Source organism: Dermacentor albipictus, chromosome 7 (genome assembly GCF_038994185.2).
Source record: "Dermacentor albipictus isolate Rhodes 1998 colony chromosome 7, USDA_Dalb.pri_finalv2, whole genome shotgun sequence".
NCBI classification, from domain to species: Eukaryota; Metazoa; Arthropoda; class Arachnida; order Ixodida; family Ixodidae; genus Dermacentor; species Dermacentor albipictus.
In genome coordinates, this window is record NC_091827.1 from 61,083,964 (window position 1) to 61,105,000 (window position 21,037).

The 21,037-nt window shown below is 48.2% G+C and overlaps 1 protein-coding gene and 3 pseudogenes across 5 annotated transcripts in view; all 4 read right to left on the bottom strand.

Moving 5' to 3' along the window:
- LOC135904722 (uncharacterized) overlaps positions 1 to 21,037 on the bottom strand; it is a 60,386-nt gene that overhangs the window by 24,149 nt on the left and 15,200 nt on the right. For 4 of the 5 annotated variants that reach the window (XR_010565190.1, XM_070522297.1, XM_065435652.1 and 1 more), the window contains exon 3: positions 4,678 to 5,001. The exons of the other annotated variant lie outside the window; for it this stretch is intronic. Coding sequence is in view for 3 of the 4 variants with exons in the window: in XM_070522297.1 (XP_070378398.1) it covers positions 4,678 to 5,001 (324 nt within the window). In the remaining variant the exon portion in view is untranslated. The remainder of the gene's footprint in view (positions 1 to 4,677; positions 5,002 to 21,037) is intronic. 5 annotated transcript variants of the gene reach the window in all.
- Positions 402 to 567, bottom strand: LOC135904802 (U2 spliceosomal RNA; annotated as a pseudogene).
- On the bottom strand, positions 12,687 to 12,892 carry LOC135904800 (U2 spliceosomal RNA; annotated as a pseudogene).
- On the bottom strand, positions 20,775 to 20,939 carry LOC135904801 (U2 spliceosomal RNA; annotated as a pseudogene).

Here is a 21,037-nt window from a genome sequence, read left to right on the forward strand (position 1 = left end):
TATAAAAGGCCGCTTATTGTTCAAGCATTATATACCGTTGAATTTATAGGTGCACGAAATTGTGAGAATGCACCCCTGTATAAAACGTTACTTGACTAAAGGTAACAATCTTATTCTTGGTTTATAGGTACACAAATGTGCACCTTTAGTAAAGGTTACTATAAATTTCTATAAGGCCACGAAATTGACAATATGTCCCTTTACTAGACGTTACCGTGATCCTGATGAAGCCTAAGGTGACTTTTCCGCATGACTTAGTCGTCCAGTGGCTGAGGTTTTTAATATCCTGGGGGCAACAATTTCGGAAGCCGCGTCTGAACCAGTGTGCCGATACCTTGTGAGGCGAAAAATGTTGTTTAAGTATGATTTTAGGTTAAGTAAGGTTTGATGACCCCCGTAGGGGTGGGTGGACCGATCCCGGAGGCAGTACAATACCGAGCCAACCCGTGGCAGAGGGGAAATTAAGCACTCCGCCCCATTCCAAAAATAAGTTTAATATCTTGGGTCCAATTAGGACCCGCGTCAAATATCAGACTGATAAGAACAGATACTGTTTAGAAAAAGTTTATTTACACTATTTACCAGATAGTACAAAATAAGCCATATGTATAGAACTATGTACACAGATAATAGAGAACTACACATTGTGAAACAGGGAAAACAGGGAGAAGGCGGGAGATGGAATTTCAAGACGATGAGCAAAACGAGAACAAGGTGAAAGCGGGAGCCATCATTTCGACAAGCGGCCTTGAAACAGAGTAGTCCACTTGTAGAAAGCTTGGCTTCCGCTTTCACCTTCTTCTCGTTTTGCTCATCACACTGCGAAACAGACACTTTACATAAATGATGATAAGGAACATTGTGTATAATGCAGGGAAATGAAACTGAAGATAGTAACCTGAAGTTTCATTTATTTTATTTTATTTATTTGCAGATACTGCTGTCTCAATACATGAGACATAGCAGGAGTGGATACATCAGAGATTCGATCAACACAACATACAATGAACTTGAAACGTAATTACAAAATATGGTTAGATAATTCTTCACAAATTCACAAACTCTTCACAAACTCTTCATTAAGTTTTTCCCGCAAGGAACCAGCTAGGTTGTTCCAAATTTCAACAGTGCTTGGAAAAAACGAATACTTAAAACAATTTACAAAAGACTGGAAAGGAACAATATTAAGTGGGTGTGAACGGCGCGTGGCACGCCCAGTGGGATGACTGAATGAAATCGGGGCATCAATGCAACTTTGACCGTGTACAATCTTGTGTAGCAAAGTGATACGTTCAAGTGTGCGTCGATGGGCCAAGGGTTCTATTGATAATGCGCATGCGTGAGATGAGGGAGAAAAGTTGCGGTCATATCGGCTAAAAATGAACCGTATTGCTTTCTTTTGTATAGCTTCAAGCTTACTAATGTCAAGTGCAGTGTATGGTGCCCAAACCACTGAGGCGTACTCTAGTAATGGTCTGACGAGGCATTTATAAGCTGTTAATTTGCAGTCCTTAGTTGAGAATTTGAGGGTTCGCTTTAAATATCCCAGTTTCCTAAGTGCCCTAGCGCAAATTGTTTCAATATGAAGCTGCCATTTTAAGTTTTGAGTGAAGGTAACTCCAAGATATTTGAAGGTATTCACAGAATTTAGGTAGTGCCCATTACAGCTATACCTGAAATTGAACGGCTGCTTTTTATTAGTGAAAGTCATTTGTACAGTTTTTTGGTAATTAATACTCATGTGCCACGCATTGCTCCAACCACAAAAGGACGAAAATACATTGTTGAGAACCTCTTGATCTCGTCTGTTAGTTACTGTGGTATAGAGCACGCAGTCGTCGGCGTACAATCGCAGTTTCACTGGTGTGTCCCTAATGACCTGTGTGACATCATTAATATAAATAATGAACAGCAGGGGCCCAAGGACTGAGCCCTGTGGTACCCCGGAAGTGACTGTGGCCGACGATGACTGCGCGTGATTAAAAGTAACATACTGAGATCTTAAATGTAGCCAATCAGCTATCCAGCCAAGTATTTTATCATCGTTAATAATTTTACTGAGCCTAAGAAGAAGTTGTCTGTGGCACACCATATCAAACGCTTTGCTATAATCTATGAATATGGCATCAACCTGACCTCGATTATTTAGAGCCGAAGCGATGTCATGAGTGAATTCAATGAGTTGAGTAGTTGTAGAAAAACCAGAGCGGAAACCGTGTTGATTCTGCGACAATATATTATTAGTAGTTAAATACTGAAGGACATGTTTGTGAATTATGTGCTCTAAGAGTTTGCAACAAGTGCTTGTTAACGAGATAGGCCTGTAGTTGGAAATTAGTTGCTTATTACCCGATTTGAACACAGGAATTACGTTGGCGATTTTCCAAATGGCCGGTACAGTACATGTCTCTAATGACTTACAATAAATTATGGTTAGGTAATGAGCATTCCATTCTGCATAGCGCTTCAAAAACATGTTTGGTATACCATCCGGTCCGGCACCCTTAGTGACGTCGATGTTCAAGAGAAGGTTATAAATACCGGTATAGCTCATTTCAATTACTGGAAACGGAGGCATTTCCTGGATAATACTAATGTCGGGGGTGGTACCGTTGTCATCTCCAAACACAGATTTGAAATAGCCATTAAACGCCTCCGAGATTGTCGAAGGGTCCGAACAGGACACATCATTTATTACGAAGGATGACGGGCAGGAGGTAGCAGGGTTGATGGTTTTGCAAAACTTAAGTGGATTATTTTTCATAAAAGAGGATAATGTGGTATTGAAATAGAACCTTCTAGCCTCACTCATTTTGGATTTTAGTTCAGATTTAAGTAATTTATTTAGGGACTCCCCGTCATTATTTTGTGCATTGCGTCGTTTTCGCAGTCGCTTAATGCGACGTTTGAGTTGTATAATTGGTCTGGTATACCACGGGTGTGTAGCATGCCGTTTATACTTTTTTGAGGAACAAATTGCGCTATACACTCTTTAGCTATACCATAAAATTGGTTAGTCAACATATCAACACTGTAGTGTTCACTACAAGACACAAAATTATCAAAACATGATGCAAGTTTAGCAATAATAGAAGTGTCGTCAGCACGCTCAAAATTCAGGACAGTTTTAAACGTTGGTCGTACTGGTACACAAGCAACATTTAGGCGAACAATAACAGCCTTATGGTCGGAAATTCCGTCAACAACATGGCACTGATATCCATTCTTTACCAGGTCATCATTGACAAAAACAAGATCTAAGACAGCATCTTCGCGCGTTGTATCGACAACCAGCTGCGATAGATCGAAAGCTACTGACATGTCAATTAACGAATCACAAATTATCCTATCACGGCCGGTTGATGATAACGAATGCCAATCTATAGCGGGTGCGTTAAAGTCACCGGTTAGTACCAGTTTAGAACAGTTAAGCTTATGTCGGACAATATAATCACTGATAGCCGAAAAAATGTCAGGGGCGGAATTTGGCGGACGGTAGATAGCACCGATAACAATAGCGAGACCATCAATTTTTAATTTACACCATATTGATTCAACATCTGGAAGTTGAGGTAGTAAAGAGAATTCAATACCACTCTTAATAAAAAGTGCTACTCCGCCACCACGGCCAGAAGGCCTGTCTTTTCTCAGAACCGTGTAACTAGGAGGCAAGAACTCATGGTCAAGAATGGATTCGTTTAGCCAAGTCTCAGTCACACATATAATTGATGGAGTATGACATTCTATTAGCCAGTTAAAGTTTTCAATTTTGTTAATGAGGCTACGTGCATTTAAATTCAAAAGCGTGAAGCATTGCTCTCGGAACTGTCAATCGTTGTCTATAGCGGTCAAGCGACGGCTTTCTCTAACGATAACTTTTTTGCTATCATCCCAAGAGTACCGAACATTGTCCACCAACAGATGATCGTAGTGCAACCGGGCTTTTTGCGCATTTTTCCTTATGTCAGCGGAATTCTGCCAGAGCTCCCTCCGCACCTGCCTCACGCGAACAGAGAAGTCTTCATTTATAAATATGTTTGTGCCCTTCAACTTTTTCGCGTTTCTTAATATAGCAACCTTAGTTCTAAAATCCAGCAGCTTAATAATTACAGGTCTTGGATTATTGCTCTTTCGCATTCCCACCCTATGACAGCGTTCGATATCGCTGCACTTAATTTCTAGTTTCGATGTAATCAGTTCAGTTACCGCTTTCAGCAACTCCTCTGAAGATTCGCGGAAGCTTTCAGCAAGACCGAACATAAGCAAGTTATTTCTGCGGGACCTGTTTTCTAAATCGTCGTTTTTGCGATTTAATTTATTAACGATCACTCGAAGGTCAGTTACAGCCTTTTCAAGCTCAGATACCCGCGATGCAACTTCAGCAATTGGTGCAATAGACTGCTCTATACCAGTTAACCGATCTTCGAAGGAAACAACCCTAGAGGAAAGAGCCGCTAGCTCTTGGCTAATTTTTGTTTGTCCCGAGAGTAATTCGAGCAACATTTTTTCAATATCGGGGCCAGGGTTAGTTTCCACGTCACCGCACAATAGTAACAGCATTTTTAAGGAATTTATGAGCGAAAGAAACATATTTACGAGGACTGCAGGGGGGTCCGGCAGCAGCAATAGAAAACGATTGTCACTTCTATAGCTCTTGAAATTGTACTTCAAGCTTACCTGCAAGGCAGAACATAAGATTTTGAAGCGAGTGCATTCCATGCTGCCGCCGGACCCACTGAAGAGTAGCACACGATGCGACGCTTTTATAGGCTCCAGTGTGTTCGTAGTTGTCCTGGTACCGCGCCACGCGCAGTTCGACCACGCATTGACAGTCCAGCAGATATGGTGGAAATCAGGCTTCTTCGCAGTATCCCTGCAAGCATCTTCACCGCACGAGGCATTGACAAAGCATCTGCTGACCGGCAAAGAAGGTAGGCTATCGAGATGGCTTGAACAGGACGGGCCGTCCTGAACGTAGAAGATTCCGGTGCATGCAGCAATCTGCAAGGCAGAACATAAGATTTTGAAGCGAGTGCATTCCATGCTGCCGCCGGACCCACAAGAGCCGCTAGCTCTTGTGGGTCCGGCACTCGGCACTCCTAACGGTAGACTAGATGCACTCGGCCGTTCTGAACCCAAACAAAAAGGCACGAGCAATGGCGGAGAAACTCCTGCTCCCCGAGGAAGAAAGTTCGTCCTAGAGGAAAGCTAACATCTCCTGCTTCAGGCGGCCTAGTATAGGCAACATTGCTCGACGGCGACAGTTGTCTGCCCCCGCTTCACAGCGGTTACGCCAAAGGCTGAACAGGGCTGCCACGAGCAGAAGGCTTTCGAAACGCCCGCGCGGAAACGTTCCGCTCGATACAAATTCCCGGACGCCCTGGCCTCGAAACCCCGCATGGACGGCGCGCCAAAATACACGTGCGACAACGCACGAACGAGCAAAGGCGACCACCTCTGCCTGCTTTTGGACGCTACAAAATGTGATCACTTTGAGGTGAAGATTCATACTGCCAGATAATGGTTAGGGTACCTTTAACTGTCAGGGGCGAGTTCAGTTGCGCGGAAATCGGCGCAGAAAGTCTCACTTCTTCCGCGCTGGCGATCCAGCGGAAGCAAGAGGCTTCCGGGGTCGAGAAGAAGCCCTCGATGGGCTCCTGTCACGGGACGGAATGTTCGAGTCGCTGGTCGAGCCGTGGTGCCTTTTCGTGCCAGTAGTAGTGAGGAAGGGCGGTACGAAAATGTCCGGGCTGCTGCCGCTAAAGTCACTAGGAGCACTGTCCTCCTCAATTTTTGTAGACGACGCGCACGAAGAGCTGGTAGATGCGTCGCACAGGGACGCTGCGTCGTCGTCCTGGCCTGGCGTCTCATCAAACGGCCGAGAAGATACTTCACTTTGACCTTAGCCATAATGCCGAGAAGCTATTAGACTTTGATCTTAGCCAAAAGGTCGAGAAGCCACTACACTTTGATCTTAGCCAAAAGGCCGGGAAGCCACTACACTTCGATCTTAGCCAAAAGGCCGAGAAGCCACTACACCTTTATCTTAGCCAAAAGGCCGAGAAGCCACTACACTTTGATCTTAGCCAAAAGGCCGAGAAGCCACTACACTTTGATCTTAGCCAAAAGGTCGAGAAGCCACTACACTTTGATCTTAGCCATAAGGCCGAGAAGTCACTACACCTTGATCTTAGCCAAAAGGCCGAGAAGCCACCACACTTTGATCTTAGCCAAAAGGCCGAGAAGCCACTACACCTTGATCTTAGCCAAAGGCCGAGAAGCCACTACACTTTGATCTTAGCCATAAGGCCGAGAAGCTAGACTAAGATCTTAGCCGAAAGGCCGAGAAGCCACCACACTTTGATCTTAGCCAAAAGGCCGAGAAGCCACTACACCTTGATCTTAGCCAAAAGGCCGAGAAGCCACTATACTTTGATCTTAGCCATACGGCCGAGATGTCACTACACCTTGATCTTAGCCAAAAGGCCGAGAAGCCATTACACTTTGATCATAGCCAAAAGGCCGAGAAGCCACTACACTTTGATCTTAGCCAAAAGGCCGAGAAGCCACTACACCTTGATCTTAGCCAAAAGGCCGAGAAGCCACTACACTTTGATCTTAGCCAAAAGGCCAAGAAGTCACAACACCTTGATCTTAGCCAAAAGGCCGAGAAGCCACTACACTTTGATCTTAGCCAAAAGGCCGAGAAGCCACTACACCTTGATCTTAGCCAAAAGGCCGAGAAGCCACTACACTTCGATCTTAGCCAAAAGGCCGAGAAGCCACTACACTTCGATCTTAGCCAAAAGGCTGAGAAGCCAGTAGACTTTGATCTTAGCCAAAAGGCCGAGAAGTCACAACACTTTGATCTTAGCCAAAAGGCCGAGAAGTCACAACACTTTGATCTTAGCCAAAAGGCCGAAAAGCCACTACACTTTGATCTTAGCCAAAAGGCCGAGAAGCCAGTAGACTTTGATCATAGCCAAAAGGCCGAGAAGCCACTACACATTGATCTTAGCCAAAAGGCCGAGAAGTCACAACACCTTGATCTTAGCCAAAAGGCCGAGAAGCCACTACACTTTGAACTTAGCCAAAAGGCCGAGAAATTCTCTTAGCGCAGCAGCCGCCGAACCGGTTCGAGACCGAAAGGGGAAAATCAAGTTGTGGTGTATTATATAACAGTCGCATAAACTTTCATTTCGAGCAAATTTGATTTCGACGAGACACGGTGTAGCATAACGGAAGCGGCGGTGCGCAGGTATTCCCCGCGTCCGCCGTTTCCGGTCGCCGTGGCGACTGCTAGCGGCTGCCACTAGGTTGCGCCACGAGCACTCGCAGCGTCGCAGCGCCTGTCGCGAAATGGATGGAAGCGATGGAATGCGGGCGACTTGGGCTCGTTCGGCCGCTGTAAAATGCGCATGCCGTCGGGCTTTCTGCGCGAGATAGCGAGACCGTTGCACCCGAGAAAAACTGTTACAGCAGAGTACTCAATGTTCGTGTTCACTTCTGCAACATAAAGGGAGGAGCCGACGCCGAACGTTAGGTGAGAAATCACAATGTCGGTGTATATAAATCAGAATATTCGCGAATTAACTTTCTCGTTTTTTAGCTTCAAGGCATGTATGCTACAATTTCGAAATTGAAGCCGAGCATAGAGAAACTTCTCTTCAGCTGCCGTCGTCGTCGTTTCTCCTCTTCCATCAGGTATGGGACGCCATAGACGTTTGCACTTAGAGAAAAGACTTTATGTACACAATATTTACATCGACATTTATTTACAGTGAGTCTGACGTAACAACTCGACATAGCCGATAGTGCATAACACCGTTCGTACGTCAAGACCCTTCAGTTACACTGGGACCCAGGCACGTACCCAGGGGGGGGCCCGGGGGGGCCCGGGCCCCCCCCGAAATCAAGTGGCATACACCTCCCCCCCCCTCCCCACCCACGCCAACACTCCTCACACATTCCTAAAGCGCCGCCAGATCAATGTTGAGACTTCGCAGCTGTTCATTGGTCAGCATTATGCTGCCTTTTTCACTCCTTTTAGATGGCGGTAGTTATCGGCATCCCTTGTTATGTGAAGGACAGTTTTCTCGTAGATTCCGCACCCGCGCGATTAACTCGAGATGCGTTCAGCTGTCACCATCTATTCAAACGTCACGCGCATAGCTGTTGCTTTTGTTAGTTCAACCTTCTTTGTTTAGGCTGATCCTGGGACCAGGAGAGGGATGCGGCTGTAAATCGGCTGGTCTGTACTCTCATGGAACGAGTTGCGGCCGGAGATAACGCCAATTGCATTTAACTTATCCCTTTGCTTCATTGTTTCCTTGAGTTACGGCTCGCCGCGACGCTGGGAGATGCCCGGAACCATATACACGTGACATGGGTTAGATAAGGTGAGAAATAAAATAATGTGAAAGAGCATCCATCATGAAACCCTGCAATAGCCCTTAAACCCATAAGCAAGATGACTGTCGCCCGTTACCTCGTCTGTTTTTCCCTAACTGTATAGCACTTTTCGCGCAAAATTGGCAACTGGAAACAAAAATCGCAAGAAGTTGAGAAATTCAGCGATCTACTAAGGGAGAGAGCCAAAGCAACAACCAAACTGCAAGCAAAAGCGAATAATAAAAAAGTTAACCGTTGTTAATGAGAATATTTATGGATCAACATCTTTTTACTTAAAAACGAAGTAGAGAAAACGCCGCCGGAAGTGGAGTACAATTACTTGTTTTGAATGACGCTTCTACAGTTATCGGTCGAACCGCCTCACGTAGCCACTTCTCTGCTGTGCTTATGTGGGTGTTTTTCTAACCTTTCGCGGTGAGCGCAGTACGTCTAGAATCGCAGAGTCCTGCGCTCGACGCGGTTGTATGGGACTGGCGGCCGCACAGCGTTACGCAATTCGCGGAACTGTCAAAATTGATCAACAAGGCGAAAATAATTTATATTATAAACTATAACATGAGAAAGACTGAAGAAGAAGTAAAAAATGGACGCAGCCTGAAATCAGTAAAGAAGAAACCCGGCATACGACAAACCATGATGTATGCACTAAAAGATAAGGAGGATAATATCATCAGCAATCTCGAAGATATATTAAAAGCAACGGAAAATTCTAAGCTTACCTGTATACAGTACCCAGAGGAGCCACGATTGTTCACTTAGAAACAGTTATGAACAGGATACAGAAACTCTCCTATAACTAGCGATGAGGTCAGAAGGGCCCTGCAAGACATGAAACGATGAAGTGCGGGAGGATAAGGTGGAATAAAAGTCGATTTAATCAAAGAGGGAGGAGACATAATGCTTGGAAAACTGGCGGCTCTTTATACGACGTGTCTATCGACTGCAAGGGTCCCAGAAAACTGGAAGAATGCAGACATTATACTAATCCACAAAAAAAGGAGACGTTAAAGAATTGAACAATTATGAGACTATTAGCTTGCTCCCAGTATTATATAAAATCTTTACCAAAATAATCTCCAATAGAATGAGGTTAACATTGGATTTTGTCAACCAAGGGAACAGGCTGGCTTCAGGAAGAGATACATTACAATGGATCACATCCATGTCATCAACCAGGTTATCGCGAAATCTGCAGAGTACAATAAGCCTCTCTACGTGGCTTATATAAATTACGAAAAGGCATTTGTTTCAGTAGAGATACCAGCAATTGTAGAGGCACTACGTAATCAAGGAGTACAGAACGCTTACGTAAAAAGCTTGCAAAATATTGCTACATGCGTGAGGTATTTGTTTGTTTGAACTGGGCGCGAAGGCGCCATCACTCCAGAAAAGAGGAGGAAGAACGAACTGGGCTCGCGCTGTGAATCTAACCGGTCAGCGCTGCAACCGTTGTTCTAAATATAATCTGTAAATAGTTTCTCGTCTTACTGACTCGTCTTTCGCGTTAGAATATCTACGAGGTTCTACAGCTACCTTAATTCTACACAAGAAAAGCAGGGGTCCGACAGGGAGACACAATTTCTCCAACGCTATTTTCTGCGTGCGTAGAAGAATTCAAGCTATTAAACTGGGAAGGCTTAGGAGTAAAGATCGACGGCAAATATCTCGGCAACCTTCGGTTTGCCGATGACATTGTTGTATTCAACAACAATGCAGACGAGTTACAACAAATGATTGGAGACCTTAACAGAGAGAGTGTAAGAGTGGGGTTGAATATTATTATGCAGAAGATGAAAATAATGATAAATAGCCGGGCAAAGGAAGCAGAGATCAGGATGGCCAGTCGGCCACTAGAGACTGTGAAGGAGTACGATTACTTAGGTCAATTAATCAGAAGGAACACTGATCATGAGAAGGAAATTCACAGAAGAATCAATATAGGTTGGATCGCATACAGCTGACATTGCCAGCTCCTGATTGGAAGCTTACCATTATTATTGCAAAATAAGGTGTGCAATCAGTGCATATTGCCAGTGCAATATGTCCAGTGTCAATGCATTTTCCAGTGCATTTCCCAGTGCATTTTGCCAGTGCATATGGGGCAGAGACTTGAGAGCAAGTTAAGGACCACGCAAATTGCGATCGAACGAAGATTGCTAGGCATAACGTTAAGAGAGAAAGAGAGTGGTTAGGATCAGAGAGCGAACGGGTATAGACAATTTTCTAATTGACATCAAGAGGAAAATATGTAGCTGGGCAAGTCATGTAATGCGCCAGTTAGATAACCGTTGGACCATTAGGGTTGCAGAATGGGTACCAAGAGAAGGGAAACGCAATCGAGGAGGACAAAACACTAGGTGGAGCGATGAAATTAGGAAATTCGCGGGCGCTAGTTGGAATCGGTTGGCGCAGGACAGGGGTAATTGGAGATCGCAGGGAGAGGTCTTCGTCCTGCAGTGGACTTAAAACAGGCTGATGATGATGATGATGATGATGATGATGGAGGAGGAGGTGGTGGGCCCCCCCCGAAAAAAAATCCTGGGTACGTGCCTGCTGGGACCAGCGCCTTAAATCGGCAGAGCCAAAAGTGCAGAGCACCTTTCCTGCGCCCGGAAGCCAGGTTTTAACCCTTCAGCTGCTCCTCCCGTATCCCCTGACGGCAAATCACAACACCCCAGTGACCTGATTGGGTCAACTGGGCTGTCATTCACTGGTCACTCTCTCTCTCCCACCCTCTGTCTGCATTTCTTGGAACATTCAGAGATAGAGGGAGAGAAAGAAACCGCCAAACAACAAATAAACAAATAGCATCGCAGCCGTCCTGCTCTGCGACATGTATGGGAAAGTCTCCCGACATATTGAAGTACACTTGCGGGGAACGAACATCTGCGTCGCCCCGTCCTCGCGTCTTAATTAAAACCATCGCGCACTGCGTGCCGCAAAGGGCACCGCTGCCGAAGCGCACCCACCGATTCACCATGCCGTCTTCGGCGTGGTTCGTCTCCTCAGGCGGGCCCATAAAACTAAGTGCAGAGAGGGATTGTGTCTGCGGCGCCAGCCTTTCAAGAGACCGCACGTCGGGTCACCGATCCCTCTGGCTTTGAAGTCGCCGCTTTGTCCTCCCGGCATGCCCATTGACGCCCTAACGACGCTTTGCCCGTGGTCCGTCCCAGGCCTCCGTCCTCGCTTCCGGGCCAAACAGCCCCCAACGTCACACCCTTCCCCACGTTTCCAGACTACACGTGCAACCGGTTAAGATGGCCCGAGGTGGCGACGCGGGCTCTTTGCCGCCAAAGAGCGCCTCTTGCTCTCGGCGAGGCCCAAAAGCGGCGATCTTCGACAATTCTGAAGCGAAATTACTTCTCAGCCTCCATGCCGTTTGTCAACATCCTTTACAACTACGAAATATGTGGGCGTTCCGGTTAACAGTTTCCCAAAACCATACTTCTTACAGTTCAAGTGAATCTTAAGTGCAACGCTAATTAATATTTCGCACACCTCGGAGGCGGATATCTGGATCGAAAACAGTCTTTGTCTCAAGATTTCTGCTGCACATGCATGGCTTCTTCGATACTGCACGGCTTGAGTTTCACAATCGGAAGGCGTTTGCTTGAGTGAATAAATAAATAGTTGCTGGATCTTTGCAGTTAGCAACCTGGACATTGCGATTTGTCGCGCAAGAAACGTCTGCGCATACACGCATATTGCACCATGGTGGGTATGGAATCTTAACTAGAGCCTTATGTGCTGTGCTTTTGCGTCTATGCTATTATTATTCACGTGAGCTACTACTGGAAAGTGTAGATCCGCGCAAAAAAGCCCGCAATAGGCTCGTCTGAGCTCCCTCGTGTGGCACTATAGCGTTGCCTTCGAGAAATGTATTGTCGTCTAGGAAATAAGCTCCTTGATTACATTTTCGCGAACGAAAACATCGTAAAATAGATATGTGAGAGGCCCGTCATAAGCATACAAGCATTGGGAACGACAGCGAACAAACGGAAACACTGCAGAAGGCGTCCGGACACCGCCCGAACTGCAGCATACGACAGGCGAGCGGCCCTCTAGGTTGTTCCCGGAGCTAATAACCTGCCCCTTCGGAATGGAAGGTGGCTTTCCCGCACGACTTGGGTGTCTAGTGGCTGAGCGATTCAAAAATTACCGTGGGTAAATAACACCTCAACTTACGCAGTGTGTCACTAATGTGACACCTCATGAGGTTGCTTACTGTCGTTATTTCTGATTTTAGATTGAATAAGGTTTTCCCACCCCGTGGGGGTGAGTGGGCCGATCCCAGAGGCAGTGCAATACCGGGTCAACACGTGGCGGAGGTGAAGCAAGCTTCAAGCACTCCGCCCCATTCCAAAAAAAAGTTTAATATCTTGGGTCCAAATAGGACCCGTATCAGATATTAAGCCGATAAGAACAGATACTGTTTAGAAAAAGTTTATTTACACTATTTACAAGACAGCATAAAAGGAATCATACAATCAACACTATGTAAAATGACAATACAGAACTACACACTGTGAAACACACACTTTACATATAGTATGATGATAAGGAACATTGTATATAATACAAAGAAATGAAATTGAAAATAGTAACATGAAGTTGAAATTGAAGTGGCATATTTATCGCCACTCCGGACGGAAGACTAGATGCACTTGGCCGTTCCGAACATAAACAAACGGGCACGACCAGTGGCGGAGAAACTCCTGTTCCCCGAGGAAGAACAGTTCGTCCGAGAGGAAAGAGAACACCTCTCTCCTCAAGCGGCCCATTATAGTCCACAGTGCTCTTCGGCGACAGTTTCCTGCCACAGCTTCACAGCGGTTACGCCACAGACTGAAGAAGGCTGCCACGAGAAGAAGGCCGGCGAAACGCCCGCGCGAAAACCTTCCGCTCGACACAAAATCCCGGACGCCCTGGCCTCGAAACCCCGCATGGACGGCGCGCCAAAATACGCGTGCGACAACGCACTCGATTGTTGCGTGTCTGTTTGTCTCCACCGACGTGCAGTTTGGACATGTGGAGACACGCACCACGCCCCAGCGTTCTAACCTATCCCGGGTTGGGAGCAGTCCCCAGCCGAGTCTCCAAATAAGATCGCGAAGGTGGCCAGGCAGCGTAGCCGTGGCAATGCGCTTCCACTGAAGACAATGCGCTATGGGACGTCAGTCAGGGGGCACCAAAGGAAGTAGGACAGCGCCCATTATTTCTACAACCCTGTCAGAGCAGGGGTCGACGTCCGGACACGTGGCTGACAGATGCCTGCGGAAGGCTACGCTTGTCCTGTACACTGCAGGAGCTTCCGCCGACTGCGGTCCACGATTCACGGGGCTCGTAGGCAGTAAAACCCGCAGTGAGGTGCTAAGGAAGTACCTTGCAAGGGTCTGCGCGGGGGAGCCATCATTGGCCAGGGTCCGCATTAAAGTCCGCAGTAATAGTACGGAGGCTGTCACTGAAACATTCGGGAAGGATAAGCCGCCGCGATCGCGGGGCTGGGCTAACGCCGGCCGTGCCAAAAGCTCAGTGCCACCCGCCCAAAAAAACGAGTTGGCACTGCTTTGCACACTCCTCAAGACATGAAGGGGGGGGGGGGGGCTTAGCAACGTGGCACAAGTACCAAAAATTCCCCAAGAAGATCGACTGTACGAGGTAACGCCGTTCGAGAAGAGGCAAGTCGAAATCACGGGCTGCCTGAACGTTGTTCTTTAATGTATTTATGACAGGCAACCACATGCCATCCCAAATGCCTGATGTATCGAAAAACAAACCCAAAATCTTTATTTTAGGATGCCACTGTAATGGCGAGGCGATGTGGAGACGTGAGTTTGGGGACCCAATGAAATAATTATTGCTTTGGAATAATTTAGCCTTGCACCAGATATTGAACCGTAGTCTTGAAATGTGTTCAGGGCATAAAGGAGGGACTGTTCGCTGTGGACATACAGTGTAATGTCGTCCGCATATGCCGTTACCTTGACGGATGAGCTACCGGGTAGCGGCAGGCCTCTAATGTGCGGATGACGTTCTAGGGCTATTAAGTAAGGTTCCAAGGATAAAATAAACAAAACTGGAGAAATAGGGCAACCCTGATGGACCCCTCTCGTAACAGGAAAGGGCATATTTTCACATGAGTCTAAGAACAATGTGCTTTCTATATTGGTGAACATTGCTCGGATCAGATGAATAAAACTTGGGGGGAAACCGAAAGCGTCTAATGTGCCAAATATATATTCGTGTTCTAAGTAGTCGAATGCTTTTTCTTGGTCCAGAGGGACCAACAGATCTTGACTATGGCGACCAATCATGTACTGAATTATGTCACGTGTAACACACGAGTGAGCATGTATTGCGCGGCCCGGTATTGAGCACGCCTGGTGCCACGCGAGAAGCGACGGGAGGAGATTTTTAAGTCGGCGGACAATTACACAGGCTAAAATTTTGTAATCAACGTTTAGCAGAGTGATGGGACGCCAATCGTCGGGGTGCATTGATGTGGGTTCTTTCTTGGGGATCAGTGAAATGCGACCTTTACCAAAGGAAAGCGGCAAGGTGCAATCTTCAAAGCACCGTCCTAATACTCGCGTGAACAATGGTCCAATGGCGTCCCAGAACTCCGAATAAAACTCCACAGGGAGACCGTCTGGGCCTGGGGCCGACCCACGCTTCATTGTATCCAGCGTTCCCTTAATCTCGTCACTGGATGGCGGAGCAAGGAGGGCTTCACACGATTGGCTGTCAACGCGTGGCAGTGCGCTCAGCAGGGGATGAGCGGACGCTCGGGCAGCGTCGATGGAAAGAGTCTTTTGTGCCACGTTTCTGAGGTGCGCGACGAAGTCGTAAAAGTCGCGGGAACCGGCATCAGGCGGGGGGGCGTCCGAATCCAGAGAATGGGCCGGTAATCCCGCCGGACGAATAAATGCGCGGCGAGCGTACCTGAGGACTTCGGGGTGCGCGCACGGCGCACGCCTACAGCGCCACGCGGCAGCCGACAGCGAGGAAGCGCGCACTAGCCGCTGGTAGCGCTCGACGAGCTCATTCTTCCACGCGCACATAACTGCCGTCGGAAACGGGCTGCGCTGAGCGATGCGCAACTTCGTCACCAACGCCGTCATTTCCCCGGAGACGCGAGCCCGGAGGGCTCGGCCCGACGCACTGCAGTGGTGACGCCACTGCTCTTTTAACGTATCCCTGTCATCTGGGACGGCTCCGATGAGGGACGCCCTAACAGCTCGCAGTAAACCGGCTTTGGAGTCAAGGTCGTGCAGGACGCGGCAGTCGAGACGCCATGGGCCTCGAGCTGACGGAGACCCTGAGGGCAGCTCTAATACCAGCTCGAAGGGGCGGTGATCGCTTACATACACAGGCGACGTAGGGAGTGGGCGCACCTCGGCGACATGGACGTAGCTGGTAAGACGCCGCGGTACATAGGCTCTGTCTAGTCTACTCGACGATGCCCCGCGGCGCCACGTCCAAACGTACGTACTACCGTGGAGCAGTTCATACGCGTCGAGGAGCGCAGTGCACCAGCCGACCTAGCTCCCTGGCGTTGCCGTTAGGCCTGCCCCTGCCAGGGCCCTGGACATCTGCGTCCGAATCCAGCACACAATTGAAATCGCCCAAAAGAATAACCGGACGCGAATCTAGGAAATATACATCCAATGATTTGAAAAGCGCGTTAGAATTCGCAGATTGCGCCGGCCCATGGATACATAGAAATCGGATACGTGCAGAGTGAAATGTGCAGTCGAACGCCAGCACGCGTCCGAGCGCGTCGAAGGTTACGTGATGGTCGCGCAACAGATTACGGTTAAGAACAACTACTCCAACGCCGCTCTAACGCGTGGTGGCGTACGAGAAGAAGCAGTCAATATTGAAAGCGCGCTTGAACATCAAGACATCGCTTAATTTAAAGAAATTTGTTTCTTGCAGGAAGAGGAGGTAGCAAGCCGATGAACGGGCAAAAGCGACCACCTCTGCCTGCTTTTGAACGTTACGGAACCCATGCACATTAAAAGTCATCACTCTGAGTAGAAGATCCATATTGGTAGATAAAGGGTGGGGTACCTTCAACTGTCGGGGGCGAGTTCAATTGCGCCGAAATCGGCGCAGAGAGTCTCATTTCTTCCGCGCTGGCGACCCGGCAGAAGCGCGAGGCTTCCGGGGTCGAGAGGAAGCCCTCAATGGGCTCCTGTCACGCGACGGAATGTCCGAGTCGGTGGTTGAGCCGCGGTGCCTCTTCGTGCCAGTGGTGGGGAGGGAGGGTGGCACGAAAATGTCCGGGCTGCTGCCGTTCACGTCACTAGCAGTACAGTCGTCTTCAATTCTTGTAGACGACGACGCACTCGAGGAACTGGTAGATGCGTCGCCCAGAGACGCGTCGTCGTCATCCTCGCCAGGCGTTTCATCGATCACAAGGCTGCACGCCGCCGATTCTACTGACAGACAAGGCCACAACACAGCCTCTGGGGCGTTGTCCTCTGTGGGCGCTCGCGATGTTAGGGGTTCGACTCGGTGTTCTCCGGCTATCTCCTGGGTGCACAGAGGTATGACCGGTTCCGGAACGCTCTCGCAGTTCTCCGGTTCGGGGCTCGCGGCGGACGTTGTCGGCGTGTCAGCTGGTGCTGCTTGTAGCGCATCTTCCTGGGCGGGAGTCAACGCGGCTGGCGAATCGGTCGGTGGATCAGGTGCGTGAGTACTCGACTGGAGCGGCGGGAAGTTCTTCGACGCCGCCTCCGAGTAGGTTCGCCGCAGGGAGCAGGCGACTGTTGCATGTGGATCCCCGCAGCGGCGACACGGTAAAATGCAGCCCTTACCGATGTGGCCATAGATGCCGCACCTTGCGCAGAGGGGCGCCGTGCACTGCACACGGAAATGGCCCGAAGACCCACAAGGCCGACAGACGCGCTGCATACCTTTGTAGTCGCAGGTCACGCGGTGGCCTGCCACTTTCAGGTAGTTGGGGACTGGTGAGCCGGGCTTCATCTCAATACGGACGTAGCGCGTTCCAGTGGTGACAGTGGGACGCGAGCCCATCACACCTCGGTTGACGTGCAGTACTTTGCCGAACGGCGACAGCGCTTGAGCCAGCGTTTCGCTGGAAACGCGGCACGGTAGAAACATGACGGCCACTTGGGTGACTTGCGGGCTCAGGGGAACGAGTGAGACGCGTTCATCCCCAATGACGAGGCTGGCAGCGTCGACGATTTTAGCCATGGCGGCTTCGCTCTTCAGGGTGACTTGATAGTTGCGTCCGCCGAAATGTTGGACGCAATACACTTCCTCCAAGGATACTATCGAAGCCGTCGCGTCGACGTCGTCTTCGGGACTTGTCTCCTCAGGGACCACAACATCGAAGGCATAAGCCTTCTGGGGCGCGGGCGAGTGCCGCGGAGGGAGAGAAAGGGAGCTACGACTGGGCTAGGAGTTATGGCATGCAGAAATTTAGGGAAACGCTATCGAATTTGTTTACAAACGAACAAGAGAAAGGAAAAAAGAGATGAAAGTCGCGCAGGTAAAGGAAGGCACGCAGCCTGTACTGCGCGAGTGCCGGGGAGGGAGAGAAATGGGAAAAAGGGAGCTACGACTGGGCTAGGAGTTATGGCATGCAGAGAAATTTAGGGAAAGTGCTATCGAATTTAAGTGAACAAGATAATGGAAAGAGAGATAAAGGTTGCACAGGCAAAGGAAGGCACGCAGCCTTTACGGCGCGAGTGCCGCGGAGGGAGAGAAAGGGGAATAAAGGGAGCTACGACTGGGCTAGGAGTTATGGCATGCAGAAATTTAAGGAAAACGCTATCGAATTTAAGTTTATCAACGAACAAGAAAAAGGAAAAAGTTAGACAGAAGAAGGCAAGCAGCGAATCAGGCAATGTTGACACGCAAACAGCAGGTCCATCCAAGGATCCGGGGTATCCAAGAGCAGCAGGGATGATCAAGAACAAAGTAGTTCAGGGGAGCGAAAGACGCTGCTGTAACCGGGCAGGTTCCGGCGCTTCCAGAAGGTAGTAAGGGCCGGGCAAGCCAGCTGCGGTACACGTTGATCTTAACCAAAAGGCCGAGAAGCTACTACACGTTCACTTTCCCGCATAGCTTGGTCGTCCAGCGGCTGAGCTTTTCAAAAATGACAGGGGGCCATGACACCTCCAGCCTACAAGCTACTACAAGTTGATCTTAGCCAAAAGGCCGAGAAGCCACTACACGTTGATCTTAGCCAAAAGGCTGAGGAGCTACTACACGTTGATCTTAGCCAAGAGGCCGAGAAGCTACTACTACTTTATCTTAGCCAAAAGGCCGAGAAGCTACTATACTACTTTATCTTAGCCGAAAGGCCGAGAAGCTACTACCACAGAACACCTATACAAATTTAGAGAAGGGAAACTGTACCTTCCACAGTGCTACGGAAATAAGCGTAGCGGTGGCGTCGTGAACTAAAGTATGTGACCACGGGTGGCGCTGTACAACAGGAAACGGAAACGGGGTTTTGCACACGCTTTACCAGGTGTTCTGTGGCTTTACTGGGTTTCTGGCTTCTGCGCCTCGATCGTGCTCCCGCCAGTTTAGTTGCTGTGTAGCAAACGTAGCGCCTATATTAAGTAGGCGCTACGTTTGCCACACAACAACCAAACTGGCGGGAGCACGATCGAGGCGCAGAATACATGTAGCGCTGAGTCATATCGAGTTAAGGCACACTCTGAACTGACTTTTAAGGGCATCCCGAGCTGTTTTTCGTTTATTACGCCGCCGTTACGCCGAGTTGTGCCGCCGCGCTCCAGCTGTTGCATTTCGTGTAGGGCTACTGACAAAATGCGGTTTCCAGGTGGCACGATGGCCTCCACTGGAATAAACGCACACGACACCAAAGATTGAGTAAGCCTGAAAATATTTTATTTGCATTTTACAAGTACAACAACAAAAAAAAGCACACGTCTACGCATCCACACAAACGCGGTTACATAGTCAAGAACATAGGCAAGAAATGGCTCATTAATAAGGGTAGCACAAACGCACCAGAAAGAAGACCTAAGCTACAAAACGTACGGTCGGCTGCTTAGTATAATAATTTCCCTGTCACCGCGTGTCACTTTTATACAGCATCTTTACAGCACTATACCAGGCCGGGTAGTTTGGCGGAAAGAATGCAATAGCTTACGGCCGTCAGCTGCCTCTGTCATAATTATCCTAATCTCCGCATCAACGTCGTGCAAGTCCGCATACAGGCATCTGTATCTGAACCATATATGTGCCAGCTTAATACATGTGTAGTGAAATTATGACAACCACTGCGTCTTATCAATCGTATTGGTTTTGCAAATGCGCATTACAGCTGACGGAACGACATACTGTAAGTGAAGCACAAGAGAACAAGGACAAAAGGAGGATACAACACTTGAAGAAATGAAGAATTAGTAGGCGTACAGCAAACAAGCGATGACGGAGGACACACAATGATCGGGTGTTCTGTGACATCGCTTTGCGTATTTACGGTGTTATGGAGATCAACGGCATAAAAACGTACCTTCAAGCGTACTCCCTCAACCTCCGCCGCATTCATCATGATAATCAACGCCTAAACAAAATCAGGCACTATTTTTTGCCAAGAGTAGACTTCTTTACAGCAAGTCTATGTAATGACTCGCAGACGAAACCAGCATGCTTTCGAAAATGTTTTACCGCCGTAGTATTCGAACGCCAACGGCCAGGAAACACATCGATGCCAATAGGCTGTCGGCTGTCGGTGGTTAATCAAGTACAAAAACCTTGACGCTATGACTAAAAAGCAGCTTCAACAATCAAATTTTAAAAAAGTCAACTGCCTATTTGCCTGAGGTAACAAAACATCTTTAGACACCTCGATTGTTTATGTCAATGGTTTGTGTAAAGTAAAAAATTCACCACGCTTAGCGCCCCTAGCAGAGAAAGCACAAATTAAAGTATTCGACCAAATTACAGTAACTCCACTTGCGCGCTTACGCTGAAACGCGCCTCGATTGATTTTTCGCCCTCTGTGGCCATTTGTTGAACTTGAGAGTGTACGGGGCCTGCTACTACTACTTTATCTTAGCCAAAAGGCCGAGAAGCTACTACTTTATCTTAGCCAAAAGGCCGAGAAGCTACTACACTTTATCTTAGCCAAAAGGCCAAGAAGCTACTACTACATTATCTTAGCCAAAAGGCCGAGAAGCTACTACTACAAGTTCACTTTCCCGCATCGCTTGGTCGCCCAGCGGCTGAGCTTTTCAAAAATGACGGGGGGCAATAACATCTTTTGTTACCTCCGATGTAGCAGCTCACGTCCTGCGTATTATTGCTCAAGTCTGATTTTGGATTGAATAAGGGTTTCCCACCCCCGTAGGGGTGAGTGGGCCGATCCCGGAGGCAGTGCAATACCGGGCCAACCCGTGGCGGAGGTGAAGCAAGCTTCAAGCACTCCGCCCCATTCCAAAAATAAGTTTAATATCTTGGGTCCAAATAGGACCCGTATCAGATATTAAGCTGATAAGAACAGATTGAAAAGGAAATTTATTCACCCGTAGGCACATTTACAACAGTGGTAGGAACGAAAAGTACAGTATGAGGGACATCACATGTAATACATCATACTTGATGTAAACAAAAA